The 19,009-nt window shown below is 43.0% G+C and overlaps 1 protein-coding gene across 5 annotated transcripts in view; it reads right to left on the bottom strand.

Moving 5' to 3' along the window:
* The window catches only part of CDH23 (cadherin related 23), a 653,830-nt gene that overhangs the window by 140,100 nt on the left and 494,721 nt on the right, over positions 1-19,009 (bottom strand). For all 5 annotated transcript variants that reach the window (XM_075610599.1, XM_075610600.1, XM_075610601.1 and 2 more), the window contains 7 exons: positions 18,623-18,758; positions 17,332-17,720; positions 15,629-15,730; positions 7,450-7,599; positions 6,169-6,297; positions 4,329-4,457; positions 3,057-3,284 (listed from right to left, as the gene is read on the bottom strand). In XM_075610599.1, the coding sequence (XP_075466714.1) occupies positions 3,057-3,284; positions 4,329-4,457; positions 6,169-6,297; positions 7,450-7,599; positions 15,629-15,730; positions 17,332-17,720; positions 18,623-18,758 (1,263 nt within the window). The remainder of the gene's footprint in view (positions 1-3,056; positions 3,285-4,328; positions 4,458-6,168; positions 6,298-7,449; positions 7,600-15,628; positions 15,731-17,331; positions 17,721-18,622; positions 18,759-19,009) is intronic.

Here is a 19,009-nt window from a genome sequence, read left to right as displayed (position 1 = left end):
CTCCATACTGGCCACAGATGGGAAGTCAACATACGTATATGTTTCTTTTCTAATGTAACTGTGTGATATAAAATAACACAAGTGGATCCATCAAACCCGCCTTATTTTTCCATTTCTGTATCCAGACACCGGTATCTCTATCACTAGATCAAACTACAGACGGGTTAGATATGGATTGCTATGCATTACTCTTTAGATTAGCATTTTATTTCTATTGAGAGGTCTGTGTAGGAAGCAGACAAACCACTAAAGCAAGCCAATAAAAACAGTAATTGCTTCTTTATGTTCATATGTCAGGAACCTGATTACCTAACTTTATACATTTAACCTCAGACATTTATCGTTCAATGGAGAAAAATAATGACGAAATGCAGGTCAAGCTATTCCCTTCATGAATCCTGCTACTGATCTGTATACCTACTTGAAAACCCATTTGTTCACAAAAGATGGCAACATTGGAGTTAAGTGTTCTTATACATTGACAAAAACAACCTCATGTTACAAATGAATCTCCATGCATCAGTTTAATGCCAAATTGCATTTTTGGGGCACTTGTCATATATTCTGCATATCATCACAGCACTACAGTAGTAGTATATAGATTTCTACAAGGAGAAGAATACATTGTATGTACTATACCGGTATAAACGCCTTAGAGAGCCAGTGCTCAGATTCCAATTAAATGCCAAAGAAGTTATTGTTAATATTAGCTATCGTTTCATTTGTGTTCTGTCTTTGCCTTCCAAAAATGATAACTGTACAAACACATTTTAGTTCATTTTGGGACTATATGCACAATGTTCCAGTGAATATCGCAGGTGCACAATCAATTTGTTAGTGAAATCAATAAACTTTTGAAAAACAAGCAATTTCCTAATGATTGTTAAAGAATTAAGATTGTGCTGGGCTTTTGCATTTTTTGCAAATGAATCGCTGGCCACTTTAGGTCCTTTTTCTATGTACTTTGCTAAATTTGTGATCTAACAGTAATAGCAAAACCCCGCGTCTGACACACATTGCTCAGAGATACATTTGAACACCTCTCCACATGACACACAAACACAAAATATATGTAGCGACATCAAAACACCACATTTTCTTGGGGTGAATACTACCAACCACAAATTAGACATCATTTCATGTAAAGCCGCCACTTGCTACGGTGCTGGTTACCATATGGTACTTTTCAAAAAATCATCAATGTATTCATTTAAGAAGCAGTTTGTAACTGTGCATATGGGAGAATATTTTTTTTATAAAAACACCCTCATATAGTATATAGTATGTACCGTACATATATAAATATGTATATGTCAATATACTATACGGGGGGGGGTGTTTATACAAAATTCTCCCATAAGCACAGGAATAAAAATAGATCTCATATATACATAAATTCATATACTGTGCATAAGATTAATCTTTATTCTGATCTGTTTTGTTATCGCTATAGAGGAACAATACTTTTATTTAAAGTTACCAAAGAAAGAGTTTTTTAAGACCTCAGCAATATACAGGTATACAGAGGCCCTCCAATTGCAGAATTCCTGGTGCAAACAAGCCCAGCAATGCCCATATATTCCAAGTAGAGGGATATATATATATATAGATATATATTACAGCAGCAAACACGATGGAGGCACACAGATGTACAGTAATTGCAAAAATGTGCTGACGTTTACTTCATGCTTAAGCAGACAAATATCTAACGTTTTGGGGATACAGCCCCTTCCTGTGGCATTGTCTGAGGAAGGGGCTGTGTCCATGAAATGTAATATTCAAGTAAACTTCAGCACATTTTTGCAACTACTGTACATCTATGTGTCTCCATCTTCTGTGTTGCTATTCTTTAAGATCTCATATGGGCTCAGATCCAAAAAAGAGTGTTAGGCTTCAGTACAAATTTACTTCCATTCATACAGGTACCCCCGTTTTGGGGATCTACTGTAGGTCATAGTTTCTATATACAGTAATTTGTGATGTGGCTTCTTAAAAGTTTTTCCTGGGTTATTTTAACTGAAAACAATGTATTACAATATGTGGGGTAAATGAACAACAGGTATTATACAAACTGAAGGGTTTATCAGCTCAGAACAAGCACTGACGGGGCGTGGAGAGGCAGCTAGAGCAAAGTAATGGTGGAATCCCAATCACATACAGGACATCAATGTCTAATGAAACCAAAATAAGGTGAGGAAACACCCACCCACCCTGCCTCGAACCTCACAAACAGCTGCAGGGCGGAGCTCACACGTGTGCATTATGAAGAAAATGATTTGGAAACATCCTGCTACACAACAGGACTAAAGGGATTTCAATGGACACCTCGGTGTATTGGTTCATTCTTTGTGGAGCATTAGTATTTCAAGTTGATTGATTATATTGCTAATGGCACCTTTGTACATAACAATCTCTCTATTATATTAATTAGAAATAGCAATGTAGGTGCAGAGTAAATGAGTACTTCAGTATTAGATGATCTCTTTTTTATTTGGACTAACAATTGATATTACTGTATAAGACAAGCTTTCGAGCGTTCTCTCGCTTCACCACAGTACTGAGTATTGCTTGACACGAGGAAGAGAGAACTCTCAAAAGCTTCTCTTATAATATCAATTGTTACTCCAAATAAAAAAGGTAGCGCCTAATAGTGAAGTACTCATTTACTCTCTTTATTACATTATACTTTTATAAACCACTGTGTCCACAAGCATAGTTCCAGACTATTGGCCATGCACACTTTCCATTAAAATGTCACTTCTGTTAGTCATGTCAGAAATATTGCAGTCCTTAACAACAGAGAAGCATCTGCCACCTTCTGTAAGATAAAATGCTAATTTATTGTGGCATGTCCAGCACAAGAAGAGAGGGTTTGGCTCCCATCTGTTTCAGATATGCCACAACAAATTAGGCTTTTCTTTTACAGAAATACATTCACATTCTTCAGTGAACGTTTTGATGGTTTTGCAAAAAAAATTCTCCTTTAAGATCCAGGGCACCCCTGGTTATTTCCACTTACTGGCTATCTCGGCGATTACCATCTGTAGGATACTTACGGAGAGGGCAGGGTTTCCTTCATCCTCCACAGTGACCACTAGTCCATAGAAGCTTTGCCTCTCACGGTCAGGGGGGGATGGCCTGGTAGCGATCTCACCAGTAAGTCTATCCATGCGGAAAGTGAGGTCCTCATTGCCTTGAGTGATGTAGAAAGAGAGGACGCTATTTAGGCCGGTGTCTCGGTCTGTAGCTCGGACCCGAATCACAGATGTCCCACCTCCAACATTCTGGAGTCAGCAGACAGAAAGGAAACAGAGAGCATACAGGACATTTATTTATATGGAACATATTTTACAAGGAAAAATACATTGAGAAAGAAATCTAATTTTGATTTATCTGTAAATTCTCAGAGTAATCATTGCTCTGTTCTAGGATATACTGTATTTCATTTCATACGTTTTTAATGGTACAACAGGCAATGAAGATAGATACATTACTTTTACTTATGACACCACATGTAGGATGACTGTAAGTTGTGATACACGTTTTAATGGACAAACTAAATCGCTCAGAAGTATAACAGAGCGCACATCCAAAACCTAACAGGTCTCTACTGAGTGTGTTCAATACAGAAGAGATATGTGAGGAGTCAGAACCTCTATATACTGCATTACATCTATGAAGACCTTTCCTGCTGGTCCGTTCAAATATATATTAAAATGTTACAAATCTATATGTCTCCAAAACCAATGTGACTACTAGAACTTTAACTCCCAAGCTATTCAAGGTAAATGTGTGCTTCCTACTGTATCAATACTTGTTATTCTGATATGTGTATATAGCAAAGGGGTTATTGATGCATTTCGGGGGGGGGGGGAGGGGGTGGAGCAATGGAATTGTCATTCTTTTTTAGCAAATAAAAACACGTGTGAGCACATTCACGTCTCAGACAGGTCTGCAGCCTGCCTTTCCCCATTAGCTCTTAGCATACAATGCTTCCACTGCAGCCAGGGATTCTGGGTAATGACATGCAAATGAGCACTCACCGTGTGTCAATTTTTGCTATATTATTTTTTACCATTTTATCAAGTTTGAGTCATTCAGAGGTGCAGCTTAGTTCACATATATGAAGCTTTTGTAAAACAATATTGAAACCCACTTTGCACAACATATTGGAATAAATAAATAAAAGGCTCAACCAAGTAATACTCTGTTGTTGTTTCTGATATTTTATGTAGAGTTTTCTTGGCCATCTTGAGCTACTGTTAAAAAAGTTGTACTAATGATTTCTAAAGTACACAGTCTTCAGAAAAATTAATAGGCCACTGTACCTCATAAACACTGATGTTGTAGCCAAATGGGCTACTAATGACAGGAGGATTGTCATTAACATCAAGGACATTCACTGTTAATGTGTGCTCTGTTCTTCGAGGCGGGGAGCCACTGTCAGAGGCCTGGACCTAAAGGTAAGCAACAATTGTTACATAGTTACATCGTAGATAAGGTTGAAAAAAGACATGCGTCCATCAAGTTCAACCTATGCTAAACTTAGACGACAGATACTTTATCCTATAGCCGTGCTTACAGTGTATTGATCCAGAGGAAGGCAAACACAAAACCCCAGCGAGATATCATCTAACGACATCTCATAAGGGGAAAAAGAAATTCCTTCCTGCCTCCAAATATTGGCAATCAGATATATGTGTTATAAATGAGCAGGTGAAAATGTCCCACTATCTAACTGGAATTCACTGGGTAGAATCTTGCAGTTAAAAGGGCAGAAGCATACTCAGGGACAGGGCCGGGTTGATGGCTGCTGTCGGTGCCCCTGCACCAAGCCCTGCGCTTAGAGGCCCCGCGCTCTTCCCCACAACAATGAAACGGATTGACGGGTAGAGCGCTGGGTCTCTGCAACTGTCTCTTACCTGTCCGGTGGCATCTCCTTCTGCAGCGTCTCGTTATCTTGACACCGCGACGTCAAATGGTGTCGCATTGCCAGCACGTGACTCCGCATGGCGCCGAGTTGCCATGACAATGTGATGCTGCATGTTGCCGTGATGCAGTGTCCTTTGAGGAGATGCTGTGCCGGACCTGGTAAGATGCCCCGCAAAAGAACATGCTCGCACTGCTCAGAGTGTACACTTCTGTACCTTCTTTCACAGTTTTGATTTACAGATGTAGCCGGTTGAACTGTTTCCTTTTTTGAAGTATGCCCGGGATACTGTCATATTGTGCGGCAACCTCACCATTTAATTCTGTAGAAACGCTGTGATATTCTAAGACACGGGTGGGCTAACTTCAGTCTTCAAGGGCCACCACCTGGTCAGGTTTGATCAGGTCTGATTGAGCCACCTGTGCTGAAGCAGCGATATCCTGAAAACTTTGGGGACTGGAGTTGGCCACTCCTGTTCTAAGCTTTGCTTGAGTATGGGCCGGGAGAATGCTAAATGGCCGCAGGGTCAGGGCTGACTAGGGTGGGCCAATAAAAAGCTTCAACTTCATCAGGACATGACGCCATGGCTTTCTGTTGGGTGTCTCTGGGGCTACGCTTGTAGTCTGTTGCAGTATTTTAAGTTTCTTTGTATCAAAACCGACACAATAAAGACATTTTAAAAGTCTCAGGAACCAGGGTGTACTCACCTGCGAGCAGCTGAGAGGGCCTGCTCTGATTTAGGTAAAAAAATGTTTGTTCTTAAAAACGAGGAACTGCTGCATTAAAGAGGCAATACAAGCATGCATTTTATTTTACATAGGACTGAAGCAGGGGGCATCTGGAGCTAAACCCCATTCATTTCAGCTCCGGACACTCCCTGCTTCCGGAGATACATACCTCCTTAGGGCGCGCCAGTAGTCACTACTCGGCTAGCAGGGTTCACATAATAGCGTCCTTTCAAAGCTTCGGTGCTCTGCGAGCCAATAGGAAGCTGTGACGTCATCGGCTTCCTATTGGCCCGCGTAACGCGGGAGCTTTAAACTTTGCCGAGATACCGGCACCCCCTTTGGAGGTTTGTATCTCGGGAAGCAGGGAGACTCCAGAGCTGAAATGTATGGGGTTCAGCTCCGGAGACCCCCTACTCCAAACCTATGTTAAAAAATAAATAAATGGCTCCTTTAAGCAATTGCCTTGACATCATAAACCTGAGTTTGTTGGGTTCTCCTTGTCTGAATTACCTTCAGTGAATATTGATCTTGTAATTCCCTGTCCAACGTTTTTATCAAAAACATTTCTCCGTAGGTGTTGTTTGTGGTGCGGATCTCAAAGAGCCCACCTACGTTTCCTGCGGTTAGTGAGAACGTCACCTGTAACAGATTCATTCAAATAACAGCGTGACATGGGAAGAAGAAGAGCGGTGGCACGAAGAGAGATGGGAAGAAGACGACAATCAATAAGGTGCAGCAGCGTATGTTACAGTCTAAGGATGTACAGGTACTATAGCGAGTGGGAGAAGACAAAGATTACATTTCTCCACTTCTTATAATGTTTATGTGGAGGGATTCACGGAGATCTAACAGCGTTTACTGCCATTGACTTTGTCGATCCCCCCCCCCCTATATTCCTATATATATATTCCTATATATAGGGGAGGATTCACGAAGCTCTGGTAGTGTGTATGGTAGCTCAGTCATCGTTTACTTCCATATAAATCAATGGCAGTAAACGCTATTAGATCTCCGTGAATCCCTCCGCATAAACTCTATAAGCAGTGGAGAAATGAATGTATATATATAATATAATATAATATATATATATATATATATATATATATATAATGCACCTATTTAGCTTTAATTTACACAATTTTATTTAGTTTCACAATCCAGACTTTGTTAATAAAACCAGAATTTAGAATCTCTCTGAATAAGACATTACTGGAGGCCAACTGGCCAGTATAATCCTGGTCAGCTGGTCTAGATACACTGGCGAACTAAAGACGTAACGCCTCCAACACTAAAGGGGTTAAAATACTATGTCCACTTAGTGGTTTATACTAGTGGGGCTCAACTCCAGTCCTCAAGACCCCCCCCCCCCCCAGCAAGGTCAGGTTTTAAGGATAGCCCAGCTTCAGCACAGGTGGCTCAATCAGTGGCTCAGTCTTCAACTGGGCAACTGATTGAGCCACCTGAGCACTAGCTGGGCTATCCTTAAAACCTGACCGTGCTGGGGGGTCTTGAGGGCTGGAGTTGAGCAACCCTGGCTTCTATTATTTGCAATGTACTCAATAAAGACCTGTTGTCATATTTTAGATATGTACCAAGTAAAGAATAATATTAAAGAGTTTACAAGACTTAATTCCAAATCTTTGACATACAATTTCAAAATGTTCCAATCATGCAAAAGAATGATTACATTAAAATCAAGTTGACATTCATAAATCCATTAGTTGAAGTAATGGCAATTGTTGAAAAGAATGTAGCATTTTGCTTGCTTCGGCCAAACTCCAGAATTCTCACCAGGCCATTGTTTCCAGCATCAGGATCTCTGGCCAGGACTAAAGCTACTCTTTTCCCCGTGGGACAGTCCTCTGCCACGTTAACAACTGATTCAGATGTTGCATCAAACTTGGGGCTGTTATCATTCTCATCCAGGATAGTAATAGATACCTGCAGAATCAAATGGATCTGTTGACTTTTGCACAAGTTAAATTCTGCAATCCACTGGTCAGCTATTACATTTTAAAGTTAACCTGATATCTACCTTTCGAGGTTAAGCCCTGCCTGCTTTTCAATTTAGAAGTCTCAGTTAATTATATTAATTATTCATGCAAGGTGACATATATTAACATGCTGCTTAATTTAAACGTTATGTACTGTACTACTTATGTTCCTTGGAAAGGATCTCAAAATCAAAATAAACCACTCCTTGATATAATTTGCATATAATTAAGCCTGGTGTATCAGTTTGCATGGAGCATGGTGTATCAGTAAACATGGATCCTGGTGCATCATTAACTAAGGAGCCTGGTGTATCAGTTTAGATGGAGTCTGGTGTATCAGTTTAGATGGAGCATGGTGTATCAGTTTATATGAAGCATGGTATGTCAATTTATAAGGATCCTGGTGCATCATTAACTAAGGAGTCTGATGTATCAGTTTATAAGGAGCCTGGTGCATCAGTTTATAAGGATTCTGGTGCATCAGTTTATAAGGATCCTGGTGCATCATTAACTAAGGAGCCTGGTGTATCAGTTTATAAGGATCCTGGTGCATCATTAACTAAGGAGCCTGGTGTATCAGTTTATAAGGATCCTGGTGCATCATTAACTAAGGAGCCTGGTGTATCAGTTTATAAGGATCCCCATAACCCTTTACAATCTCTCCTAATTTGGGATCTACACTAGTTCTAGTTTATTCATTATGCATTAATTCCACACACAGCAGAATGGACAACAGTTCATCACAAGTTGATAACAATGTCATTAGGCAACAATCCTTGAAAACAAAAATAGAAAATAATATCCTGCTGGAGTATAGGTACTATGCAATAAAGAAAAAGAAGGCACAGAATGAACAACAAACGCACAGAAGAATACTAAAGTATAGTTACTTATGCTAGGATCTCTGAAGAACATCGTACCCAAGTATTAATACAGAGCTGAAGCACAGGGTATTAGCCAAGTATTAATACAGTGTTGACGTTGAAGGTTTGATGTTAGATCAGCCCTAACATTGACAAAGGCAGCGTGACGCTGCCGAAACGTTGGTCTATTATTGGCACATTAAAGCCTTTTTGCTTAAGTCCGTGTGCCTGTGTCTCCCTCTGCTCACCTATGCATCCATTGGGACCCTTGGACTCCTTTTGAAGCAGAGCACCGGCAGCTACGTAAGTACCCTCATTTTGCCTCATTCTTGAGTGCCGGCATTCCTTTTTGTATTGTTGATGTTAGATCAGAGTAGGACTGACATTTTATTCTTACGAATGTGCCTTTTTGCTAATTGTAGCACGTGTTACGTAATGAGTAATGACACTCCAAGGTAGTGAATGTGCCTGTTACTTCCATACGCAGCATAGAGTCCCTTTGTTGCAAGACAGACCTGTAACATATTGCATGGTAACCTAGTGCTAATCCATTCGGGTGCACAATGGTTAATCACATGCTGCATCCAGGTGCAAGTCATCAAATCAGATCAACATACTGCACTTTTTTGAAATGTCTGTTGTTGTGTTAATGGCAGGAAATGGTGTTATAATTCGCACATTATCAAGAGACGGGAGAAGTAATCTATAACTAAGTCTAAGGAAGGACAAACCCTTAGAGAGGAAGGTGGATCTGCCCCACTCATTATAACAACATCCTAAAGGAAGCGTGGGATTGTCCGTGGGGATATAGGGGACTCTGTTATTGTTTGTCATTAATTGTAGTTCATGGGAGGCTTATTGTCACCTCTTCTACTATTATTCTTTTGGGAGCTTGCAGGCTGCTGGCGTTCTCACATTGCCCTTGTATGGGGTGAATGATTTAATTTGTTGGACCCCGATGACCTAGTAGAATAAAGGGCAACACATTTAAACTTTCAGCACAATGGTTTCCTTTACAGAGGTTAGGACAGGGCCCTGTGTGAGAAAGCTACGCCTTTTCCTATGCCTCAGGTATAAAAACCCTATAAACTGCTGTACGACGCAGATACACAGGGAGAGCAGCATAGAACTGATACTAAAGCTAGCATTGAATGCACAATACACAATTATTTTACATGCCATGCATGGCATTCTGGTTTCTATATTCAAGGCTGATGATGACACAATCTTTTTTTAGCGCAAACTGTCAGAATATGGCTTTTCTGAAACAAAAAACATTCAAAACGGCCCCAACATGCTTTTCATACAGAAGCTCTCAGACATACACCTCCTCTTACAGTTGATATATGTGTTTAATAAATGAAAGCGGCAAAACATGTGAAATCTTATGTTTTTTTAAATAAATCAGTTCTATAGTATTAGCTAATGACTGTGTTTTTTAATTTTTGAATTCAACCTTTAATGCCATTTTTTTACTGAGTTTTAATATACTGAGCATCCTTTGATGCAATGCAAGATCTTTGTAATACTTTCCGGTTTGTGATAATTTGTTGCCAATGTTCCCAGCAGTTTAAACTGTAAATTGTAATAATAGTCAATAGCCATGGTAATATCAGGATACATTGTAGCTGCTGAGTTACACTGATTGAAGGATGGATTGAAACGGAATGGCGGCCATTTAGTTAGGCACACAATCAGGATGTCGACAGATTTATAACAGAATCACCAAACGATTGCCAGCTGAGGTAAGAATGTAGAATGATAAATTGTCACACGCTTTACATGTACAAATATGAGAAAAAGTGGGGATGAAGTATTGCTGCTTTAAGGTGTGCCTGTTAGCTTTGAAAAGTTAGATCAAATGGCCTTTGAAAAAGCTATATAACAAATATCATAACAAATAAAATGCAGATTGGTTTTGTTAGGGCACATGGCAGAGAACAGACTGGGACAATAGGCTACACCTGCACTCTTATATAGTAGAAAGAATCCTTGCAGGTGCTGCACTCTCTGAGAACAAAGCATGTAGTATACTGCACTTTCCATAGCTGCAGCGATCAGTCCGGAGTTATAAAACAGGGTTTTAGAAAATACCAGCAGTGACCATTTTGACCCAAACACTATTTTATCGAACATGAGAATGGGAAACAAATCAAAAAAATTACAATTAAGAAAAGTAAAAAAAAACCTACACATTTACAATGATAATGAGGAAAGACGACCTCAGAAGAATTAAGGGCACTATTCTAAGAAGAATTAGAAGAATTAAAGGTACAGCTATTATGCTACGGCCCCAGTGGTCACGGCTGCGCGCGCGCTTGAGCGTCTGGCGGTGCGTGCACCCGTTTCAGCCGCGACCTGTGTTTGTGCTTTGAGTGGCGAGCAGGTGACCCAACAGGGGTCGGGGGGGGGGGGGGCGGGGCAGGCGTGGCGCGGCCATGACATCATGCGGCTGGTTCGCCCTCATTGGCTGTTCGCCGTGATGTGGCCAATGCTCGGTCGCCGCGCCAAAAGACAAAATTCTTGACTGTTGGCCAAAGCGGTCGCGCACTGCGCCTTGTGAGCGCAGCGCACACACCGACTGGGGCTTGCCCCATAGACGGGTGTGTCTTTTGTGCGTCGCGCGACCTGCCGTGGCCACTGGGGACCGAGCCTAAGGAGTACAACAAGAGGCGATTTAAAAGACATGGAAACCACTAGTTGGGAAGACATGGAAAATCCCAGAAAGAAGAACACACGGATGCAAAAACGTATTTACCTTCTGTTGATGATCAGTGAGCATTACAAAAAGAAAAACAACAAACAAAGATAAAATGATATTATTTAGATTCCTAGTTGTGAAAACTCAATATGAGTAACAATTGATCCACATGGTGGGACGCGTTGGCCTATTTCTCTGAGGACTTTAATAAACAGGTTCTCAGAAGATCAATGTTTCCTGGATATAGACAAAAGATGTCAAGCCTTTAAATAATGCATGTATTGTGTATATGTTGTTCTTCTTCACATAAAACTTCAAACAATAGCAGCACTACATAAAAAAACAGATTCTCCTTTATCCGTCTTACCATAGAAAACATGGAGGTTGTTGAAAAACCTCATCAAACAGAAGTGTCACTTCTAGAAATGTGATTAAACCGCTGGGAGATAGGAAATCAGGTCATTTTTGCAGATTGCTGAAATTCATCCTTGTGAGACATTCATGGCCAGGTTTAGTAAGTTGTGCTACTGTCCTTCATAAGACACCTTCCTGGTACAGATGACACCCTATGGGCCCTTCACTTGAACTAGCAATAAGGTTTCTTGTGGGGTAGCAAAATATGCCAGAAATCAGTGAATTCTACTATGATTTTAACGATTGATGGATTAAATGCTTATTTTATCATTTATATAAAAACATACAAAATATGTTGAACATAATGTTAAATATCCTTCTTCAAATGTGTGAGGGACCAGCTGCTTTAATAGGGTTCCTTTTGGTGAGCTGTTCATTTATTTTTATTATGTTATTGAAACATTTACATCTCGTAGTCGAAAACAAAATATTTATCTACTGCAGGCCTGCACAACACACGGCCCGCCCGCGGCAGCTTTCGCCCCCCTCCTCCCGAGTCCGCTCTCCCTCCCCCGAGCCCCCTCTCCCTCCCCCCACGAGCCGAGCCCCCTCTCCCTCCCCCCGCGAGCCGAGCCCGCTCTCCCCTTCCTCCCCCCCAGCCCGCTCTCAAGACTGCACGCTCTTGCAGTGTGGCACTTCCGGTGCCCGCTGCTTGCGAGCGAGCGCATTCCCGCCGTGATCTGAGGTGGGGAGGTGTAGGGGAGGTGGGGGGGAGGTGGAGGGGAGGAGGGGGGGAGGTGGAGGGGAGGAGGAGGGGAGGTGAGGTGGGGGGAATAGGTGCAGGGGGGGGGGAATAGGTGCAGGGGGGGGGAATAGGTGCAGGGGGTGTGGAATAGGTGCCGGGGGGGTCTAATATGTGCAGGGGGAGGAATAGGTGCAGGGGGGGAGGGGAATATGTGCATGGGGGGAATATGTGCAGGGGGGTGTGATGTGCAGGGGAGGTGATGTGGAGGTGATGTGCAGGAGGGGTGATGTGAGGTGCAGGGGGTGAGGTGCATCGTGGGTGATTGGAGGTGCGGGGGGGTGATTGGAGGTGCGGGGGGGGGGGTGATTGGAGGTGCAGAGGGGGTGATTGGAGGTGCAGAGGGGGGTGATTGGAGGTGCAGAGGGGGGTGATTGGAGGTGCAGAGGGGGGTGATTGGAGGTGCAGAGGGGGGTATTGTGTGGGTGAGGGGGAGAGATGGGGGTATGAGAGGTAGATGGGGATTATCGCAAAGGTTGATAGTGAGGGGTTCTGGGGGAGATATGAGGATGATGATGAGGGGTTCTGGGGGAGATATGAGGATGATGATGAGGGGCTCTGGGGGAGAGAGGATGAGGATGAGGGCGTCTGGGGGAGAGATGATGAGGATGGATGATGATGGATGATTTTACCCGTGCGGCCCAATTTTTTTTTCCTTGGAGCAGTTCGGCCCTTCTCGCTTTACGAGTTGTGCAGGCCTGATCTACTGTGTCAGTTGGCTTGCTGAGGTGTCTCAATGATATCGTAAAACAAGGTTAAACTAATATTTTGTGACCTTGAAGCTGTGATACACTAAAGATCACCAATTATCAGTAATTAGTGTCAGCCTCCTCTAACTCACCCTCTTCTTTTACAAAAGCATGGAGGAATAATTCATGTATCAAATGAAATGTAGCAACTCTCTGAGAAAGTGTTTTTCTGTTGGGCCTCTGCCACCATTGACAACATTTATTAAAAAAGCAATGGTCAAATCGGAACCAGGGGCCCGCTCAAGCTCAACCCGATTACCACTGGGTTCCTGAGCATGTACTGTATGTGCAGGTGTTTCTGGTCCCTTCTGGGAAAACAATCCGGCTGCCATTCAAGCCTCATTCCCATGAGCCAATAGGAAGCCGCAATGTCTTCAGAGAGTGACACGGTAGCTTCCAAGTGGAATACTCAATATAATGTTCTCTTAAACTACCACTTTGTTGTTCTGAGTATGATGTGTGTACTGGCTGAAACTGTGGACAGACTACAGTAGGGATGCTCAACTCCAGTAAGTGCCGGACCGAGACTTTATTACGCCCAGGCAGATACAAAATTTGGCGCCGCAGGTCACATCGCAGTCGCCACCATCACAGCAGATCACCTCACCACCTTGTTTAAATATTCTTAGTCTCCATAGTCGCAGGGCACCTTGCACGGTGGTATCCACCATCTGTGGGTGTGAGCGAGCAAGCGACCTCACACACACAGGATACTCAGCTTGGTCACCAGCAGTCGGGACACGGTTTAAAATTTCCCATGCACAAATGTGTCCTGGCTGCTGGTGGCCAAGCTGAGTGTCCTGTGTGGGCGCGCACACAAATGGCGGTGTTAGTCCGAGTGGGGGTTGCTGAAGTCACGCTCCTCCATCTCCGCTTCCCTTCCGAGCTGCAATATCCTCAGCCTCTTTCACATTCTTAGCATGTCCAAGGGGCTGAGCATAATGCAGTTCGGAGGGGAAGCAGAAATGGAGGAGCGTGCCTTCAGCAACCTCTTCCCGGACTACCACCGCCGCCATTTGTGAGCACACGCACACACAGGACACAGTGGGGCCACCAGCAGGCATGACATGTTTTTACATTTCCGACGCACCGCGGGAGTCCTGGCTGCCAAGACGAGTGTCCTGTGTGAGTGTGCGTGCATGTCATGCTCTCTCCCATACGTGAGGCACCCCACCACGTACAGTGTCAGCGGTGCACAGTACTAACAGCACTACTACGCGGTGGGGAACCTCACGTATAAGAGCACGCAGGCTGGTCTACTAGGTCAGCACTCTCATACATGAGGCTCCCTGCCCCTGCCGTGTCATAGTGTCTGCATGGTCAACACTACTATGCGGTGGGGTGCCTAATGACGGTATGAAACCACGCTTGGCCTCGGTTGTTTTGGTGCCCATTTTGGTCGGCGCCCGGGCAAGTGCCCAGCCAGCCCGCCCCTAAATCCGGTACGGACTCCAGTCCTCAAGGGCCACCAATAGGTCAGCTTTTAAGGATATCCCTTCTTCAGCACAGGTGGCTCAATCAATGGTTCAGTCATTTTGATTACACCACCGTTGCTGAAGCTGGGATATCCCTAAAAGCTGACCTGTTAACCTGACCTGTTGGGGGCCCTTGAGGACTGAAGTTGAGGAAGCACCCCTGCACAACAGGAACAGATTTGGAAGACCCTGCTGTGGTCACATTTGCCTCTTCAGTAATATTTGATGATTAATGCAAATCCGGAACTTAAAAAGTGAATGCACACCTTCTCGTCTCCTATGTATCCACATAGCGCGTGCACGGTTGAAAGCCGCGATCTGTGGTCTGTGCTGGAGCTGCAGGGGGAAAGACCATGGGGGGAGGGGGGCATAGTGGGGACACGGCCATGACATCACGTGGCTGGTTCGCTCTCAGTGGCTGAACCGCCACAGTGATGTAGCCAGGGCTCCGTAGCCAGGGCTCAGTCGCCACTAGCAAAGACAAAATTCTTGTCTTTGCTAAAACGTGGTTGCGCATCGCGCATTGTGCCAGGGCGCGCAGGCAGCTACTGGGGCCGACCCCAATAGAGGGCCGTACCATCTGTGCGCCGCGCGCGCCGTAACCGTCGCAGACGCTGGGACTCAGCCGAGGGGTTTCAGCCATTCGCTGATATCACAGGTGCTCTGTACAATCCGAAACACCCCAACCGCCTTATCCCCCGGTACCCTATGTTTCCACTTACCCATCCGTATAGATTGTGAGCGCCTAGGGTCAGAGCCATCCTTACCTACTCTTACAATGTATGTCAATGTTTCTTATCTTATTGTTTTTCGTCCTCAAACCCTATTGAACTGCGCTGCAGAATATATTGGCGTGTTATAAATAATGAATAATGAAAATAATAATAATGATGAACATTTTGTATTACTTTTATATTTTGAAATCTAGAGTGGACCTTTCTGCTTAAGCTATACAAATTTAGAGAATGTAGCCTTTATACCATCACACATGGTGCTATTACATTTTTAATGCATCTGGCCTAATAAACTTACCACAGTAGAGTCTTGCTTGGGACCACCATCGTCTGCTACCACTGTCAATGCGTAAAATTCTCCTTTTTCTCGGTCTACCAGACCTTTCACTGTTATTACACCCTGTGACGTAAAAATAATAAAAACAGTAAAAAAAAACAAATGTACAGATTAAGAACTAAAATGATTATACCTGCCAAGTCACTCCAAGTTCAAGTGTGACTGTGACCCACGCTCGTTTTTCTTCACGTTCTACTCTGTTATATCATTACCAGTGTTCGACAAACCTATACATTTGCACGCCCCGGGCGAGTGGATTTAACATCGTGGCGAGCTCCTATTGGGCCAAGCAGCACACGTGTGGTACTAGGTGGCGTGTAGATTTTTTTGTTTGGCGAGTAGATTTTTTGGTGATTTGTCGACCACTGATCATTACCAATGGCAAATAGCCAAAAGACTAGCCATGTGGTTATCATACCTTTTGGCCCTGTAGACTTGGTTTGAGTCAGCCACCAGACGTTTTATTGACATGGAAATTAGGTACATTCAGCTGTGTACAAGTGCATTGCTTAGTTCTAAAAAAAAAACCTGGTGTGACTGGTAGTCTTTGAAGAGAAGTTTCTAAACCACTGCAATAGCAAATGGGAATGGAAAACAAGAATAGAACAATAACACAAAAGGGAAAAAGTTATGAACTAGGGGACAGACTCAGGCTGACCCACTGGATTACAGGGGAAATTCCTGGGAGACAATGTTATCAGGTGTGTCCAGACTGACCAAGCATACTGAAATGATAGGGAGAGTCACATACTGTAATCATGGGTAGACTTGGGATTCTGACCGAATCTCCCACATCAATTTATCTGTAAGTGCGGCTGCTGGAAGAGTCAGTCTGCTCAGTGTCGATCAGTGTATGTATGTATGTGTATATGCATGAGTGAATACATGTATGAGCCTGTGTATGTATGAATGCAACCCCTATTATAACCTCATTATCTGTTATCACCCTATTGTGGGACCTGACTACCTGTGTTTAACCCTGCGGACCCCCAAACAGTGATTAGGATAAATGCCAACATCAAAAGCAGAGAAGCACAGAATTAAGTATGCAGCAGAGAATTGGGAAACCCCGTGTAATAAATAACAGTGTCAGCCAAAAACAGCCAACAGCTACAATATTAATCAAAACAAATTTACTTGTTCACATAAGAGCTTTTTAGACATAAGCAACACACAGCACATTTTCACAAAACAAACTGCTGGACAGTTTTTAAATAATTGAAACAGTTTGGAAACAAACTATGCAATCAGGGTGAAAACCAAAAACTAAAGCTACTGTACTTTGCAAAAGAAAGCCATAGAAAAACAGTGGGATGGCACCGTTAAATGCAGTGCTGATAGCACCATTTATGTTATTGCTCACACATAACAGGTAACAAGCTGCTTGGTAAAAGAAAAAGGTCTCTCTTGTTAGTGAGTTGTTATGGTGTTGCTGCTGAATGTGGTATTACAAGTGACACAAAACAAGACATAACAGAATTAAATAATTATATGTTTTGTAGCATTGCCACTCCCTGCGTATAGTATGTTGCCAGCATAATACGTCCTATGTCCTTAAGTCACAAGGATCTAGCAGTAGGATTCACACATCAGTGCTATCACCATATGACTACAATTCCTCTTACTTGCTATAGTATTTACACAACGAATCCATTCCTACTTACTGTCATTCCATCGATTTTGAACAGTGCCAGTGCCTGGGCATTTGTGTTCTGGTCGAACCTGTAGGTCAGCTGGTTCAGATTATCGATGGAGCGGGCTTGAACCCGAACCACTTCGGTACCCGTGGCAATATTCTCTATTATTACTGCCTCGTAGGCAGCGCTGGAAAACTGAACCACCTCATCCGGCTCATTCATCAAGGTGACATAGATGGTACAGAAACCACGGTTATTAGGGGGTGCCTGGTCCGTGGCTGACACATTCATATAATAGGTGGTTTTAGTCTCATAGTCTAGGTAATCGATGGTGGTAAGTAGGCCGGTGCTTTCATCAATCTCAAACTTCCCATCTGAGCCAGATATAAGCTTATAAATCACCAGCCCCCCGTCACCTGTACGGAGGATGAAAAGCGTCATTAGACTGCATAGAAATCAAAGCTATTCCAGAAGTTCCAAAAGTAATCAACACATGTCCAGAACTTTCTCACTACAGCTTTCTGAGTTGTCAAAAAAAAAAATAGGTCAACTTAAGTTCACAGGCCCAAATCCTTGCAAGGCTATTTGATGATGATGATGATGATAAATGATCGTTGGGGAAGCAGCAGCAACATGCAATTTGAAGAGCTGTAGTAGTTATATTGGTCCAGAAGATATGTAAAGGTGTATGGGGATTTGTTGCAGGTTATGATACTTCCTATCAACAGAGTTCTTCATAGATGTAGTTTTACACACAAAAAAAAACAAACAGATTTATCTCCATCATATGTACTGTCACACTATACATTTGAACGAAGACTTGTGATGTCTCTGGAATATGTGTAGCCTCTTTGTTACCGCTCCATTTGTTAAAAAAATACTCCTATTGATGCACTACTATAAAGTATCACGGCACGCTACAGACCTACACATTTACATTGAGATAGAAGAGAAAGGTTGTATGATCAGAGCCAATCAAAAAGTCTGAAGCAGGTAGGTAATTCACTGAGAACGCACAGGGTACACTGTGGAAAGAAAGAGCAGCCAACTTCTTTGTGTACGGTTGGTTTAGCTCATCATCAATCCTGGGTACTGTGGCTTCTAAAACAACCGGGTTTTTTTTCAGTGAAGGGAGAATAGGGTGGGCAGCAGATACTGTATATGACTCTTTTGGTTTCCTTTATATATATATATTTGGATTCTTCTCTGAGAATATAATAGAGTTATCTGCTATTGTATTTCAGGTGAATTAGCTTGTTAATAAACCAATGACAAAAGAACAGTTCAACCAATGTTTGGGGTGGTGTGTCCTACATACCTGTGTCTCGATCTGTCGCTCGCACGACCGTGACAGAGGTCCCGATGCCCGCGGTTTCTCGCAGGCCCAAGCGAGTATATTGCTGCTGTGTGAACATGGGCAGCTCATCATTAACATCTTCCACATAGACAATCACCTAATGGAAAGGCACATCAACAAGTGAAAAGCCTGGTATTATCACAGTACTGGGATATGGGACAGAATCATTGGTACAGATCGATCCATAAACTGGCTGTTAGGACCATACCTACTTAGAAGTCCTAAGCTGTAAGGCACTGTTCAGTCCATTCAATGGTAAGGCACCTTACAACTTAGCACCACTTAGTAAATATGAGCCAAAGTGACTTGTCCAAGGTCACAGGGAGCTGGCGCTTTATCTTTCCCTGT

The sequence above is a fragment of the Ascaphus truei genome, chromosome 8, assembly GCF_040206685.1.
Source record: "Ascaphus truei isolate aAscTru1 chromosome 8, aAscTru1.hap1, whole genome shotgun sequence".
Taxonomy (NCBI): Eukaryota; Metazoa; Chordata; class Amphibia; order Anura; family Ascaphidae; genus Ascaphus; species Ascaphus truei.
The sequence above is the reverse complement of the archived record's forward strand: the minus strand, read 5'-3'. Positions and strand labels throughout refer to the sequence as shown.